The 15,937-nt window shown below is 40.6% G+C and overlaps 1 protein-coding gene across 1 annotated transcript in view; it reads left to right on the top strand.

Annotated features, from left to right (window-relative positions):
- Positions 1 to 15,937, top strand: part of LOC139570574 (transient receptor potential cation channel subfamily M member 4-like) — a 70,292-nt gene that overhangs the window by 34,735 nt on the left and 19,620 nt on the right. The window contains exons 17-20 of the mRNA XM_071392540.1: positions 1,455 to 1,501; positions 1,914 to 2,146; positions 5,427 to 5,542; positions 11,439 to 11,571. Of these exons, the coding sequence (XP_071248641.1) occupies positions 1,455 to 1,501; positions 1,914 to 2,146; positions 5,427 to 5,542; positions 11,439 to 11,571 (529 nt within the window). The remainder of the gene's footprint in view (positions 1 to 1,454; positions 1,502 to 1,913; positions 2,147 to 5,426; positions 5,543 to 11,438; positions 11,572 to 15,937) is intronic.

The following is a 15,937-nucleotide window of genomic DNA, read 5'->3' on the forward strand; positions in this document are numbered from 1 at the left end:
ATGTATTTTGTTTTGCGTGCAGTGTGCCATCACACTGTTCTGGGGCCAGTAAAAACATGCTGGGCCTGTGAATCTTGTCAGCAACTGGCCCGACATGCTATTTGTATTTGAGCAATATGATTGGCCGTTCATTCAAGCACCACCACGCTCGCGCGAGTCACAAACCTGTCCAACCTATAGGCCTTGCATGATCCCAATACATTTAAGAACTACACCATGTCTGGGACAGTAGAAATTCTGTTTGGGCCAGTTTGGGCCGACCGGGCCATTGATAAAAAAAGTTTACATTGGACCCTGGCATGTTTCATATGCAGCCATGGAGGGGTGGCACATATGCTCTTTACTCTGCTTTGATTGACGAACAGCAAGCTTGACTAATTTCTTCTAAATGTTGTCGAACTGACTGAATAAAGTCGATCTCATCCTTGCCATTCATAAATCATAAAACGCAGTTATATGTCCATGGTATCGCATCAGGACAAGTGAACTGAAGATGTAGTTTGTATTTTTGATATACAGTGCCTATAGAAAGTCTACACCCCTTTAACTTTTTTCACATTTTGCTGCCTTAAAATTAAATCTAAAATTTTTATATTTTTTCTCTACAAATCTACACAACCTGAAAGAAGGTTATAGAACCCCGCCCCCCTGAAATATCATAATGGGATAATTCTCCACCCCTCTGAGTTAGTACTTGGTGAAAGCACCTTTGGCATCCAGTACAGCTGTGAATAATTTTCGTTAAGATTCTACCAACTTTACACAAGTCTTAGGGTAATATATATCCAACGGTTTTGTCAAAAAAATTGCTCAGCCTCAGTAAATTTGTTTGGACATCAAATCAAACATGATTTATTTGTCACATGCGCCGAACACAACATGTGTAGACTGAGACTACACCACTCAGGAACACTCAACACCTCTTGGAAAGCCAATCTGGTGTGCATTTTACGTAACAACTTGTGTAATTGTCCCGAAGAAAAATAAAACCCTTCTGAGAGTTAGGTTTTCAGAACATTGAGGTGGGTTTTCCTCTAACATTTTACCTGGGCTTTGCTCCTTTCATATTTATTTTTATCCTGACAAACTCCCCAGTCCCTGTCGGTGACAAGCATGCTCAATAACATGATGCTGCCACCACAGCTGTTATTGGCAGTGTATTGTTAATTTTTTTTATCCAAAACTAACAATACACTGTACTAATATCGTTTCATTAATTTAAAGATAGTACCACAACAAATTCAATAAAGTATTCAATATTTTCGCTGTGGGTTTCGGATGGAATCAAGGCATTAGAATGTACCAAAGGAGAGCAAAATACAGCTTGTTCTGCAAAAAATCAATTGGGCACATTTTTCTATTTGGCTGGCTACTCCATGTGCTTGTGGAAAACACTGAGTATGTGAATGGACGTCAATGTAATGCCTCATTGCAATTTCATATTTTTACTTCAGTGAACATCATACACAGGGTCCTAATAGTCCCAGATATCCTCTAAAAAGTGAGTAAACTATTACATTCCCTCATATCTCCATTCCCCTATTTTCTCCAATGTCCCTCACTTCTTTTTAGTTGAAGATAGAGCTCCATACACTGCAAATCTACCAAGCCATACACACCCATCAAGTCATAGGTTCTTAATTGCTACATTTCATCAGCATACTTCAGTTCGGAATGTGGTCTAGCAGGTTTCAACATTCTGCATCACGCTATTATCGATTTTGTGCTTCACGAATGTTTCAAGTTCATCTAATGTTCTAGTCTTAAAGAGTCTGTTATATGCCTGAAACAGGTCTATTGGTTTTGTAATGGTACAGTAGTACTCGATATAAATGTATGTGTACATTATTACTTTATGTAAATTAGTGTGCAGTAGTTCGTATTTCTATGTACATCTTTCTCTGTTTCTTCAGGCAGGCCCAATACCCCACCTAAACGGCCTTTTGTGCTATCCCGATGGCGGCAGTTTTGGTTCGCACCCGTCACTTCCTTTTTAGGCAACGTTCTGATGTACTTCCTGTTCCTTCTGCTGTTTGCCTACGTGCTATTGGTGGACTTTAAGCCGCCACCCCCGCGAGGCCCCGCTTTCGCCGAGTGTGTGTTGTACTTCTGGGTGTTCACCATCGTCTGTGAGGAGATCCGAGAGGTGGGAAGAGAAAGATGACTGAAGGAAGTGTTTCTCAATCCTGGTCTTGGAGACCCAAAGGGGTGCACATTTTAGTTTTTGCCCTTGCAGCACTATCACACTTGTTTCAACTAATCAACTCATCATCAAGCCTTTAGTTGAATCAGGTGTCTTAGTGCTAGGGCAAAAACTAAAATGTGCACCCCTTTCGGTCTCCAGGACCAAGATTTGGTCCCTAGTACCAGGATATACTGCATTCTTATTGCCCCTGCATAAGAAAATAGCCTGCAGTTGGCGCCAAAGGCAAAAACCCTAACCCTAACTGATATACTGGTGTAGTGTAATGTGTACAGGGTCTACATATGTAATGTTTATACATTATTAACTCTTTATGGCACTTTTAATGCTTGTAAGACTTCATTTACCTAACTAGCAATATCGATTAGCAATTAGCTATCTAAAACTGAAGAACATACGCACATCCAGGTACTTTCCGCAGGTGCTGGAGTTCTAGGCAAACGCCGTACACTGCTGCTCATGCTCCCAGGTAAAATGTATTAACAACGTTTCGACCCTTGGGTCTTCATCAGGCATCCATATCCCAGGTGGGGGTGGAAGGTCCTATATATAGGGGCAGTGACATCACCTCCTGAAACAGGAGGTAAAAAAAAATAATTAATAACATAGTTTCACATGCTCACTGATCCGTGTCTTAAGGCTTCTAAGGGTTTTACCTTTGTAAGACAGACCACAAGGACATTTCAACATGTAAATAACATTGGGGAACATGCAGGTAATCAGGCCCTTGATCTTAAATCTTTGTCCTGTGCGGGGGTGGGTAAATTAGTTGCATTTGTAGGTAAAGCTGCATTGAGCACATTGTTCACATTTGTAATTAGCCTCCGGAAACTTGTCCAAAAAAGTTTCCCTTTTCTCTGGTGGGTAATCAGATTAAACCACAATATCTCTCACGTTTGGGGGTCTTTTAAAAACCATACATGGAGGATATTTAGAAATGGGTTTCAATTGTGGGTCAGTATCAATAATGTACCAGTGCTTATTGGGTAAAGCATGATGGGACATGTTCAGCTTTTTCTTTGACTTTTGGTTGAAGGCTTTCCAACTGTGTTAAACCTTCAAAACGATCATTGGCATGTTTTCCACAATTGTCTTTGTATCCCCTTTCCTTAAATCTTTGTGTGATGTCCGTGGTCTGTTTCTGATAAGAAGCATCAGAGCTGCATGTTCTTCTGATACGACTGAATTTACTTATAGGGAGACTTTTAATAAGTGGACGTGGATGAAAGCTGTTACCTCTAGGGAGGCTATTTCTGTCCGTAGGTTTCCTATAGAGATCTGTAGAGAGGGAGGGTTTGTCCTTAATAACCATCACATCAAGAAAACTGATTTGTGATAGGTCATAGTTAATGGTGAAGTGAAGGTGTTCATTCTTAGAGTATAGGTAAGAATGGAAATCTGGGTGCCTGTATAGATCACGATAATGTCATCCAAATATCTCAGAATTAGGAGAATATTGGAGAGAAAAGGGTTAAGGTCTGGATTCAGCACCACCTGTTTTTCATACATTCCTAGATATAGATTAGCATAATTAGGAGCCATAGTGCTGCTCCCCATCGCTGTCCCTTTTGCCTGGAGGAAAAAGTCTCCTCTGAAGAGAAAATAGTTGGAGGTTAGTGCCAGTTCAGCCAAGTCCACAGTACAATTGGTGCTGGGTAGAGCATTAGGGGAACGTTCGTCGAGGTAGAACTTGAGGGCCTCTAGGCCGCCCTGATGGGGGATGTTAGTATATAGACTGGTAACATCATAAGTACACAGAATAGAATTTTCAGGTATATGGTCCACAGATTTAAAAAAAAATCTAAAATCAATTGAGTCTCTAGTATACGTGAGGAGGAGATCACCCAGGGTTTCACAAAATGGTCTACAAAGGTAGAGATATTCTCTGTCAGAGATCTATTACTAGTCACAATGGGCCTGCCTGGTATAGGTGTCATGCACTTGTGAATTTTGGGTAAAGTGAATATGACAGGTGTGGTTGGGCAGTCAACTTTCATAAACTCATATTTGGTCTTTGTAATTTCTCCTTCATTCAAACATTTTGACAATTTATCATGGATCAGAGACTTGAATTGATTAGTAGGGTCCTTTGGGAGACTTTTGTAAAATTAATAATCACTAAGTTGTCTCGGAATTTCCTAATCATAGTTAGCTGCATTTAGTATCACAATTTGCACCTCCTTTGTCGGCAGGTTTTATGATGATACTGGAGTCATTTCTCAGTTCCAAAAGAGATTATTTCTCTGCTTTGGACAAATTGTGGAATACCTTGTATTCTTTTTTTCTTATCCAGGAGATTATTTACATCTTTCTCAACTAGGTGGCAATATGTTTCAAGAGGGTTTTCTTTTAGGTGGTAAAAATGTGCTTTTCCTCTTAAAATATGTATTCTCTCTTGTCTTGTCCTCAGGGCGAGAGTCAGGTTCATTGTCTTTTCAGGTTATCAATTGGAAAAACATTAGCACTATTTCCTGTCTGGCGACTAATACCGTTCAGTAGATTAACATTGGCAGGTGCATAGGGAGCAATCCCATTACCAAAAAACTCAGTCAATCTCAAACTGTAAAAAAATACTTTTGAAAGTCTATAACTGTTTCAAAGTCCTTGGCATGTGATGTTGGGACAAATTATAGTCCCTTACCTAGGGCAGATGAACATGTATCAGACATAGACCTGTTGGACAGGTTTATTACTGTGTCTTGCTCCGTGTGTGGGGCAGGAATTTCGGCTGTCATTTCTGCATTTCTCGTGGGGACGCAGGGAGGGCGGTGGTCGTGATGATGGCCTATTCGATGACGTTGTCCATCGGGATTCTCCTCTTTACCATAATGAGGAGTTTGACTTGAAACCGTTTTTATAGTTTCAATATGTCTAAATTTAAAAAAAAATCCTATGTATTTTGATACATTAAATGTTAATATTGTGAAACTATGTTATAATGTTTTGACCTCCTTTTTCAGGAGGTGATGTCACTGAGTACTGCCCCTATATATAGGACCTTCCACCCCCACCTGGGATATGGATGCCTGATGACGAGCTAAGGGTCGAGACGTTGTTAATAAATATCACCTGGGAGCATGCGTAGCAGTGTGCAGCGTTTTCCTTTCTGTTTTTCAATTAGCTATCTACGCTCACCCTGGATGACTGGGACTTACTTACAGTAGCTATATGTTCTGACTGGAGGTAACAGTGTTTGATTGACCCATGTCTTCTCTTATCCCAGACGTTCTTAGTGGGCAGCATGATGTGGCGTCAGAGGTTGAGGAAGTACGTCCAGGACGTTTGGAACAAGTGTGACCTCACCGCCATCATACTCTTCATCATAGGCCTCACCTGCAGGTGGGCAACAAGATTTCACAGTAGCGTCTTATGTCATAACTGCATGGTCCAGAGATACAGTTGAAGTCGGAAGTTTACATACACTTAGGTTGGAGTCATTAAAACTAGTTTTTCAACCACTCCACAAATTCCAGTGGGTCAGAAGTTTACCGGTTTCACTAAGTTGACTGTGCCTTTAAACAGCTTGGAAAATTCCAGAAAATGACGTCATGGCTTTAGAAGCTTCTGATAGGCAAATTGAGTCAATTTGAGGTGTACCTGTGGTTGTATTTCAAGGCCTACCTTCAAACTCAGTGCCTCTTTGCTTGACATCATGGGAAAATCAAAAGAAATCAGCCAGGACCTCAGAAAAAAATTGTAGACCTCCACAAGTCTGGTTTATCCTTGGGAGCAATTTCCAAATGCCTGAAGGTACCACGTTCATCTGTACAAACAATAGTACGCAAGTATAAACACCATGTGACAACGCAGCCGTCATACCGCTTAGGAAGGAGGTGGGTTCTGTCTCCTAGAGATGAACGTACTTTGGTGCGTTAAGTGCAAATCAATCCCAGAACAACAGCAAAAAACCTTGTGAAGATGCTGGAGGAAACCGGTACAAAAGTATCTATATCCACAGTAAAACGAGTCCTTTATAGACATAACCTGAAAGACCGCTCAGCAAGGAAGAAGCCACTGCTCCAAAACCGCCATAAAAAATCCAGACTGCGGCTTGCAACTGCACATGGGGACAAAGATCGTACTTTTTGGAGAAATGTCCAGTGGTCTGATGAAACAAAAATAGAACTGTTTGGCCATAATGACCATCGTTATGTTTGGAGGAAAAAGGGGGAGGCTTGCAAGCCGAAGAACACCATCCTAACCGTGAAGCACGGGAGTGGCAGCATCATGTTGTGGGGGTGCTTTACTGCAGGAGGGACTGATGCACTTCACAAAATAGATGGCATCATGAGGGAGGAAAATTATGTGGATATATTGAAGAAACATCTCAAGACATCAGTCAGGAAGTTAAAGCTTGGTCGCAAATGGGTCTTTCAAATGAACAATGACCCCAAGCATACTTCCAAAGTTGTGGCAAAATGGCTTAAGGACAACAAAGTCAAGGTGTTGGAGTGGCCATCACAAAGCCCTGACCTCAATCCTATAGAAAATTTGTGGGCAGAACTGAAAAAGCGTGTGCGAGCAAGGAGGCCTACAAACCTGACTCAGTTACACCAGCTCTGTCAGGAGGAATGGGCCAAAAATCACCCAACTTATTGTGGGAAGCTTGTGGAAGGCTACCCAAAATGTTTGACCCAAGTTAAGCAATTTAAAGGCAATGCTACCAAATACGAATTGAGTGTATGTAAACTTCTGACCCCCTGGGAATGTGATTAAAGAAATAAAAACTCAAATAAATCATTCTCTACTATTATTTCACATTCTTAAAATAAAGTGGTGATCCTAACTGACCTAAGATAGGGAATATTTACTATATTTACTTGGCTAAGGTGTATGGAAACTTCCGACTTCAACTGTATAGGCCCTGTTTGAATACTTAAAAAATACACCCTTTTGTCCTTGAGCAAATCGCTGATCTCATGCAGTAAGTTTGGTAGAAGCAATGGGGTGGACACCATATTTGAACTTATCATCTCACTTATAGGTCAGGTTACCTAAAGGAAAAGACGAAGGAACAATTCATGTTTAAGGTATACAAACAGGGCCAATGTCTAACAATATAAACTGGGAGTTGTCAGTTTGTTGTCATGGTATCATTCTCTAATCATGGGGGGAAAAAATACAAAAGGAGCCACACAATTATTCCCCTTTTATTCATAATGCACATAAACAGGCCTTTATTCACAAGTGTTGCTGATTATGTGCTGATTATAGGATCAATTTTGCCTTTCAGACCATAATGAGTGCTGATCCTTGATCAGCACTCTTTACCCTAAAACAGGAACGTTTCTTCATATGGACATTGATGGACAATAGAGGGTTATTTTGTCCTTGGCACCAAATTATACTCCCACATGGTTCAGTGTGCTATGAATGCTGAATTCCAAATCAAGCTAACACTCCCTAGACACTCCTACAGATATTAGAGAAATGGTTAGGTTAAAGCAATATAATAATTGCTTCACCTTCTCCTTTGATAGGCTAAGTGGAATTTCCACCATATTGCTTACACCTATCGATTATTTTCTGCTTTACAGGAGTGCCTTGGTGTATTTGGAATTAAGCACCACTCTTTTTGTCTGAATAGGGACATATTCATTTGTTCACACCGTAGGAAAACATAACTTATTTGACTTGTTCAGGTAGGTTTCTTCCGTTTGGGGCCTAATGAATACGACCCAAGGGTCAAACTGTTTTCTTATGTTAATAATGAGGTGGCAAGACCAGTTTTAGCCTTTGACTTCATTTCTTTATCAGCACTATCATGTGTGATTTACATGTAAGCATATGATGTATAATTAATATTATAGCAACGTATCAAAGATGCAGACAGTGTCGAAGTAACAGAAGTGTATTACTAGAACAGGGGACAGACAAAACGACAGGTCAAGGGCAGGCAGAGGTTGGTAATCCAGATCAGAGTCCAAAAGGTACAGAACGGCAGGCAGTCTCAGGGTCAGGGCAGGCAGAAGTCAATAATCCAGTGTGATGTGACAAGGTACAGAACGGCAGTCAGGCTCAGGGTCGGGGCAGGCAGAATGTTCAAAACCGGGAAAACTAGAAGACAGGAACTAGAAACAGACAGGATCAAGGGGAAAAACATTGGTAGGCTTGACGAACAAAATGAACTGGCAACAGACAAACAGAGAACACCGGTATAAATACACTGGGGATAATTGGGAAGATGGGTGACACTTGGAGGGGGGTGGAGACAAGCACAAAGACAGGTGAAACAGATCAGGGTGTGACAGTAATGGGTCTTTTTATAAACTATGGTACCAGTGAAGATTTCCCACACTGGACAACTTGTTACAGCTGTCATCGATAATTTTTTTATGGCAGTGTAAGTTGTCGTTATATCATATATTAAGCATTAATTAGTTAAATTATACATTGTACTTAACCCTGTAAGAATCCTGGATCTAGCTGTCGGACAGTTTTTTGTATAGAGATCTCAGAAATGCAGTGTAACTACGTAACATGTTGTGTCTCCTTATGTTACGGGGTGAAAACAGTTTTAACGGGCACACAAGTCAAAAAAAAAAAATGTGATTGCAAAATCGAATGCTTCTAACAGAAAGAGTCAACCAACCTTGATACTGAAAGCCTAAATCGATACTGTCATTACCATGGTTCTTCAATAATTATGCATAATCCATGTTGGATCCAGCTGATATATTACATTTGGTATGGTTACATAAGACAACCTGGTCTCAGACCATTTCATATTATTCTGTATGTAAATCCGAGACGTTTAGTATGATATGATACGTTTCATATAGTATGTATTCATTTGTGGATCTCCATCACCCTTTTCGGATGTTATATTAAGAATTCCAATTCGTTATCAATTAGCAAAATGTAAAATATGTTACGAATTTGCCAAACATAAAATATGATATGATTTTGCAGAGCGTATGATATGTTACGAATTCTAGCTAGCTGGCTAAGGTTAGCTAGGATAAGGGTTAGGGTTAAGGTTAGAAGTTAGGTTAAAGAGTTAAGGTTAGGGGAAGGGTTAGTTAAAACGCTTAAAGTTAGGGTTAGCTAACATGCTAAGTAGTTGCAAAGTAGCTAAAAAGTAGTAATTAGTAAAAAGTTCTAATTAGCTAAATTTAAGTTGTCTGTGTTGAGATTCAAACTTGCATCCTTTTGGGTTCGTGTTATACACACACCCATCTACCCCGACCAACCACCCTACAAGTAACCATCTGTCCAGCCTGGTCTCATAGACTAGACATAACATAGTAAACGAGACACTCAAATTAGTAGGATATGTTAAGTTTGTTATGGTTACACAAGACAGTTACTTAAGGCAAAAAAAGGAAGTAGGGTGGATGGGTGGGCGTATAACGTGAACTTCTAGCAAACCAAAGGTTGCAAATTCAAATCTCCTCACAGACAACTTTGCAACTACTTACTACCTTTTAGCTACTTTGCAACTACTTAGCATGTTAGCTAACCCTTCCCCAAACCCTAACCCTTTAACCGAACTCTTAAACTTAACCCTGACCTTAATCCTAACCCCTAGCGTAGCTAACCTTAGCTAACTAGCTAGAATTCGTAACACATAATACACTAGGCAAATTCGTAACATATTGTACTTTTAGCAAATTTGTTACATATAATATGAATTGTAATTTGTAACATATATGAAATGGGTGATGAACATCCACAAATTAATACATACCATACTAAACATAGCATATACTATTGTAAATGGAGTGTCCGGTTTATGTACAGAATAATACGAAATGCTCTCATTTTCACACATCATCTGATCCAGTAAATCATTTTCCAAATGACAGTCAAGTGAAGAACAGATGTTGTGATAGAGCATGCAATGCAACAGCCCGAGTGCTGGAAAAAGGATTGTTCATGAGGAATGTTCAGAATATTTTGATGTCTCATTTGTTGGAACTAATATCCCTAGTGAATTGATGTTGGTCATCTGTTGTTGTCTGCTTGATTTACAGCAAGGTCTCATTAGATTTAACAGAGAAAGAAAGCATCAAGGTATTGTGTTCATGTTTTCATATGTTTTTGTGCCTCGGATTGGACACCAAGTCTAGTGTGCACAATTGCGCAACACCCAATGCTATTCCTACAAATTTTTTGGGGATATAATGACAACAAATTTCATAGCCAAGTGGCCTTATTCACAATATCACCTGGTAATGAAATAACATGACACATTTAAACAATACAAGGGGCATGCAATTTTAAACAATACAAGGGGCTTGAAGTTGCCTACTTGAATTTGGAGCTTAGAAATTCAAGTACTGGAAAAGGCCTACCTGTGTGAAAAGACTGTGTAATTATTGTAGGCAGTTTATAAATTCTGCTGCTCCCTTATAATTATCTGTGATTTGGCCACTTTCGCTTGATTCCCGCCGCTTCAATTGAAGGGTGTTATGCTACTCTGTTGCGTAAAACCACGTGCTGTTATTATGAGGACGACAACATCTAATGTTGGCTTCAACTTTGCTTTCCAATACAAATCCTTCCGCTTAAAAAGTAACCTGGTTTTTCGTCACTTTATTATTAAATAAACAGTGAAGGTGAGATTCAAATGGTGCGATTAATGCTACCGCTATTCATGGCTCTATTATGTGTGCCTGCGTCTGCCACATAGGCTACAGAAAAATCGTCATGCATGCATCCAATCTATTTAGTCAGGCAATGTCCACATTATTCTTACATATTTTAGAATGTAATAACAATTGAAATATCAATACATTGGCAAATTGTTAGTGGTAATGGCCAACTCTTTTTCTTTCTTTTTTTACACTTTTTGCATGTTTTTGGGGGGGAGGGGGGAGAGGTTCTATTTGTACAAGTGTATAAATTATACAAATGTATAACATTGAGGACCTTGAAATTACAATTAAGTACTTGGAAAAGTCCCTGAAAGTCTTTGAATTTGACTTGCCAATGTCTGTATGAACCCTGCTTTAACGGATGTATAGTCCTAGGCCTATGCTGTTGTATAGGTGGAGTTATGGGTCAATTTGCATATATTCACTTTTATTCCTCTAAGTACACATGTGGAACTGCATGAAAATCCTTTTTATTTTATCTTTCAAAATATTTAGAAATGTTGATCCCAATGTCACACATTGGCCCCATTATTTATAGAAAGACCCTAATATACTTACATTTGCTCTTCTGTGTGTGTGCATGTGTCTGTGTGTGTTTGTGTGCATGTATGCATGTGGGTGCGTGCATGGGTCAGAATGTTCCAGTGGTCCTATGACTTTGGCCGAGCAGTCCTGTGTGTGGACTACATGGTCTTCACACTTCATCTCATCCACATCTTCGCCATTCACAAACAACTGGGGCCAAAGATCATCATCGTCGGCAAGATGGTGAGACTTACTGAAGCAACAAAATGAGACATAACTATGGCCGGGTTGTGTTCAGTTATTTGAAGAAGAAAAAAACGTTTTGGAATGGAAAGGTAACGTGTCCAATTAGTGGTTTGAGGTGTGAAGATAAGCACATCCATAAAAACCTATCTCAGGTGCTTGATCCTAGAGGATAACATGCACCAAAACATATAAATCTGCACACTGGTATGATGCTCCCTAAGTGTTTAATCTTGGCGAAGACCCTTGTTGGTTAGAAACGTTGCCCTTTTCTCATTTAACACCGTGGGACCATCATACCAACGTGTCCAATAGGAACACAGATTTAAATTTTCCGTCGCAAAACGTTTACCTACTGCGTGCCCTTTTGAACATATTCTTGTTATCTGAGAGAAAGGCTTTGGTAATGTTTGTAGTGCACATGTTTTGACAGAATATAAACTTTCTGCACTCCCCCTTGTCTCACTCAGTAACTTTCCATACACCTAGTTCTTATCCACCGTCCATTGACCCCGACATACATTCCTTATACATGTAAAGTAATCAACAAGTTCTAGCATGGTAACATGAATAAATATATTTCAAGCTAGAATCCAACAAAGCTTATTTAGAGTTTATGCATAAGCATAGGCCTATATACAGTGCATTCAGTAAGTTTTCAGACCCATTGACCCCCCCCCCCCCCCCCAAATTGTTACAGCCTTATTCTAAAATGTATTAAATAGTTTTTTTCTCTCATCAATCTAAACACAATACCGCCTAATGACGAAGCATAAACAGGGTTATAGAATTTTGTGTACATTTATAAAAAAATAAAAACTGAAATATAACATTTACATAAGTATTCAGACCCTTTACTCAGTACTTTGTTGAAGCACCTTTGGCAGCGATTACAGCCTCGAATCTTCTTGGGTATGACGCTACAAGCTTGGCACACCTGTATTTGGGGAGTTTCTCCCATTCTTTTCTACAGATCCTCTCAAGCTCTGTCAGGTTGGATGGGGAGCGTCGCTGCACAGCTATTTTCAAGTCTCTCTATAGATGTTCGATCGGGTTCAAGTCCGGGCCCTGGCTGGGCCACTCAAGGACATTCAGAGACTTGTCCCGAAGCCACTCCTGCGTTGTCTTGGTTGTGTGCTTAGGGTCGTTGTCCTGTTGTAAGGTGAACCTTCGCCCCAGTCTGAGGTCCTGAGTGCTCTGGAGCAGGTTTTCATCAAGGATCTCTCTGTACTTTTCTCCGTTCATCTTTTCCTCGATCCTGACTAGTCTCCCAGTCCCTGCTGCTGAAAAACATCCCCACAGCATGACACTGCTGCCACTATGCTTCACCATAGGGATGGTGCCAGGTTTCCTCCAGATGTGATGCTTGGCATTCAGGCCAAGGAGTTCAATCTTGGTTTCAACCGACCAGATAATCTTGTTTCTCATGGTCTGAGAGTCCTTTAGGTGCCTTTTGATAAATTCCAAGCGGGCTGTCATGTGCCTTTTACTGAGGAGTGGCTTCCGTCTGGCCACTCTACCATAAATGCCTGATTGGTGGAGTGCTGCAGATATGGTTGTCCTTCTGGAAGGTTCAACCATCTCCACAGAGGAACTCTGGAGCTCTGTCAGAGTGACCATCGGGTTCTTGGTCACCTCCCTGACCAAGGCCCTTCTCTCCCAATTGCTCAGTTTGGTCGGGCGACCAGCTCCATCAAGTTGTAGAAACATCTCAAAAACAGGATGCACCTAAGCTGAATTTCGAGTCTCATAGCAAAGGGTCTGAATACTTATGTAAGTAAGGCATCTCTATTTTTAATTTTTAATACAGTTGCAAAATAATATAAAAACCTGTTTTCCCTTTGTTATTATGGGGTATTGTGTGTAGATTAACAAGGACATTTTTATTTAATCAGTTTTAGAATAAGACTGTAACATACCAAAATGGTGAAAAGGGGATGGGGTCTGAATACTTTCCGAATTATCAGTGTAGGCTGGTGACTTGAAAAATCGAGGGGGATGGGAGACCCACGGTATAGGCACGGGATGCATGGAGACGACAAAGTGTGTTTTAAAAATCATCAAAGACGAATTATTAACAATGCAAATAGTCTGGGTAGCCATTTGATTACCTGTTCAGGAGTCTTATGGCTTAATGGTAAAAATTTGTCCTAGACTTGGCACTCTGGTACCGCTTGCTATGCGGTAGTAGAGAGAACAGTCTATGACTGGGGTGGCTGGGGTCTTTGACAATTTTTAGGGCCTTCCTCTGACAACGCCTGGTGTGGAGGTCCTGGATGGCAGACAGCTAAGCCCCAGTGATGTACTGGGCCGTACGCACTACCCTCTGTAGTGTCTTGCGGTCGGAGGCCAAGCAGTTGCCGTACCAGGCAGTGATGCAACCAGTCAGGATGCTCTTGATGTTGCAGCTGTAGAACCTTTTGAGGATCTGAGGACCCATGCCAAATCTTTTTAGTTTCCTGAGGGGGAATAGGCTTTGTTGTGCCTAGGCTGTATGGAGCTGTTCTTATTAGGCGCCTACAGTTGATCAGACTGAAAAATTGTCTTGTTTTCATCCCATACAGCATGTCAGATCTCTAATGTTTAGGTGTAGCCAAGGCTGCTGCAACATTTACAGTTGAAGTCGGAAATTTACATACACTTAGGTTGCAGTCATTAAAACTCGTTTTTCAACCAATCCACAAATTTCTTGTTAACAAACTATAGTTTTGGCAAGTCGGTTAGGACATCTACTTTGTGCATGACACAAGTCATTTTTCCAACAGTTGTTTACAGACAGGTTATTTCACTTATAATTCACTATATCACAATTCCAGTGGGTCAGAAGTTTACATACACAAAGTTGACTGTGGCTTTAAACAGCTTGGAAAATTCCAGAATATTCCGTCATGGCTTTAAAAGCTTATGATAGGCTAATTGATATCATTTGAGTCAACTGGAGGTGTACCTGTGGATGTATTTGAAGGCCTACCTTCAAACTCAGTGCCTCTTTGCTTGACATCATGGGAAAATCCAAAAAATCAGCCAAGACCTCAGAAAAGAATTGTAACCTCCACAAGTCTGGTTCATCCTTGGGAGCAGGTTCCAAACGCCTGAAGGTACCACGTTCATCTGTACAAACACTAGTACACAAGTATAAACACCATGGGACAACGCAGCCGCCATACCGCTTGGAAAGGAGACGCGCTCTGTCTCCTAGAGATGAACGTACTTTGGTGGGAAAAGTGCAAAGCAATCCCAGAACAACAGCAAAAAACCTTGTGAAGATGCTGGAGGAAACAGGTACAAAAGTATCTATATCCACAGTAAAACGAGCCCTATATTGACATAACCTGAAAGGCCGCTCAGCAAGGAAGAAGTCACTGCTCCAAAACCGCCATAAAAAAGCCAGACTACGGTTTGCAACTGCACATGGGGACAAAGACCGTACTTTTTGGAGAAATGTCCTCTGGTCTGATGAAACAAAAATAGAACTGTTTGGTCATAATGACCATCGTTATGTTTAGAGGAAAAAGGGGGAGGCTTGCAAGCCGAAGAACACCATCCCAAACATGAAGCACAGGGGTTGGCAGCCTCATGTTGTTGGGGTGCTTTGCTGCAGGAGGGACTGATGCTTTTCACAAAATAGATGGCATCATGAGGGAGGAGAATTATGTGGATATATTGAAGCAACATCTCCAGACATCAGTCAGGAAGTTAAAGCTTGGTCGCAAATGGGTCTTCCAAATGGACAATGACCTCAAGCATACTTCCAAAGTTGTGGCAAAATGGCTTAAGGACAACAAAGTCAAGGTATTGGAGTGGCCATCACAAAGCCCTGATCTCAATCCTATAGAAAATTTGTCGTCAAAACTGAAAAAGCGTGTGCGAGCAAGGAGGCCTACAAACCTGACTCAGTTACACATTAGCTCTGTCAGGAGGAATGGGCCAAAATTCACCCAACTTATTGTGGGAAGCTTGTGGAAGGCTACCCAAAACGTTTGACCCAAGTTAAGCAATTTAAAGGCAATGCTACCAAATACTAATTGAGTGTATGTAAACTTCTCACCCATTGGGAATGTGATGAAAAAAATAAAAGCTGAAATAAATCATTCTCTCTACTATTATTCTGACATTTCACATTCTTAAAATAAAGTGGTGATCCTAACTGACCTAAGACGGGGAATTATTACTCGGTTTAAATGTCAGGATTTGTGAATACTGAGTTTAAATGTATTTGGCTAAGGTGTATGTAAACTTCCGACTTCAACTGTATGTAATGAGTTTTTGCTGTTGTCTGTCCGGGGTGATTATGTGTTATCATCTTTGCTAAATAAATACCGGAGGAAAGTGGAAAGCCTACTTGAGCCTGTGCGAAAAAATACGC

This window comes from Salvelinus alpinus, chromosome 3, assembly GCF_045679555.1.
Source record: "Salvelinus alpinus chromosome 3, SLU_Salpinus.1, whole genome shotgun sequence".
In the NCBI taxonomy this organism is placed as follows: domain Eukaryota; kingdom Metazoa; phylum Chordata; class Actinopteri; order Salmoniformes; family Salmonidae; genus Salvelinus; species Salvelinus alpinus.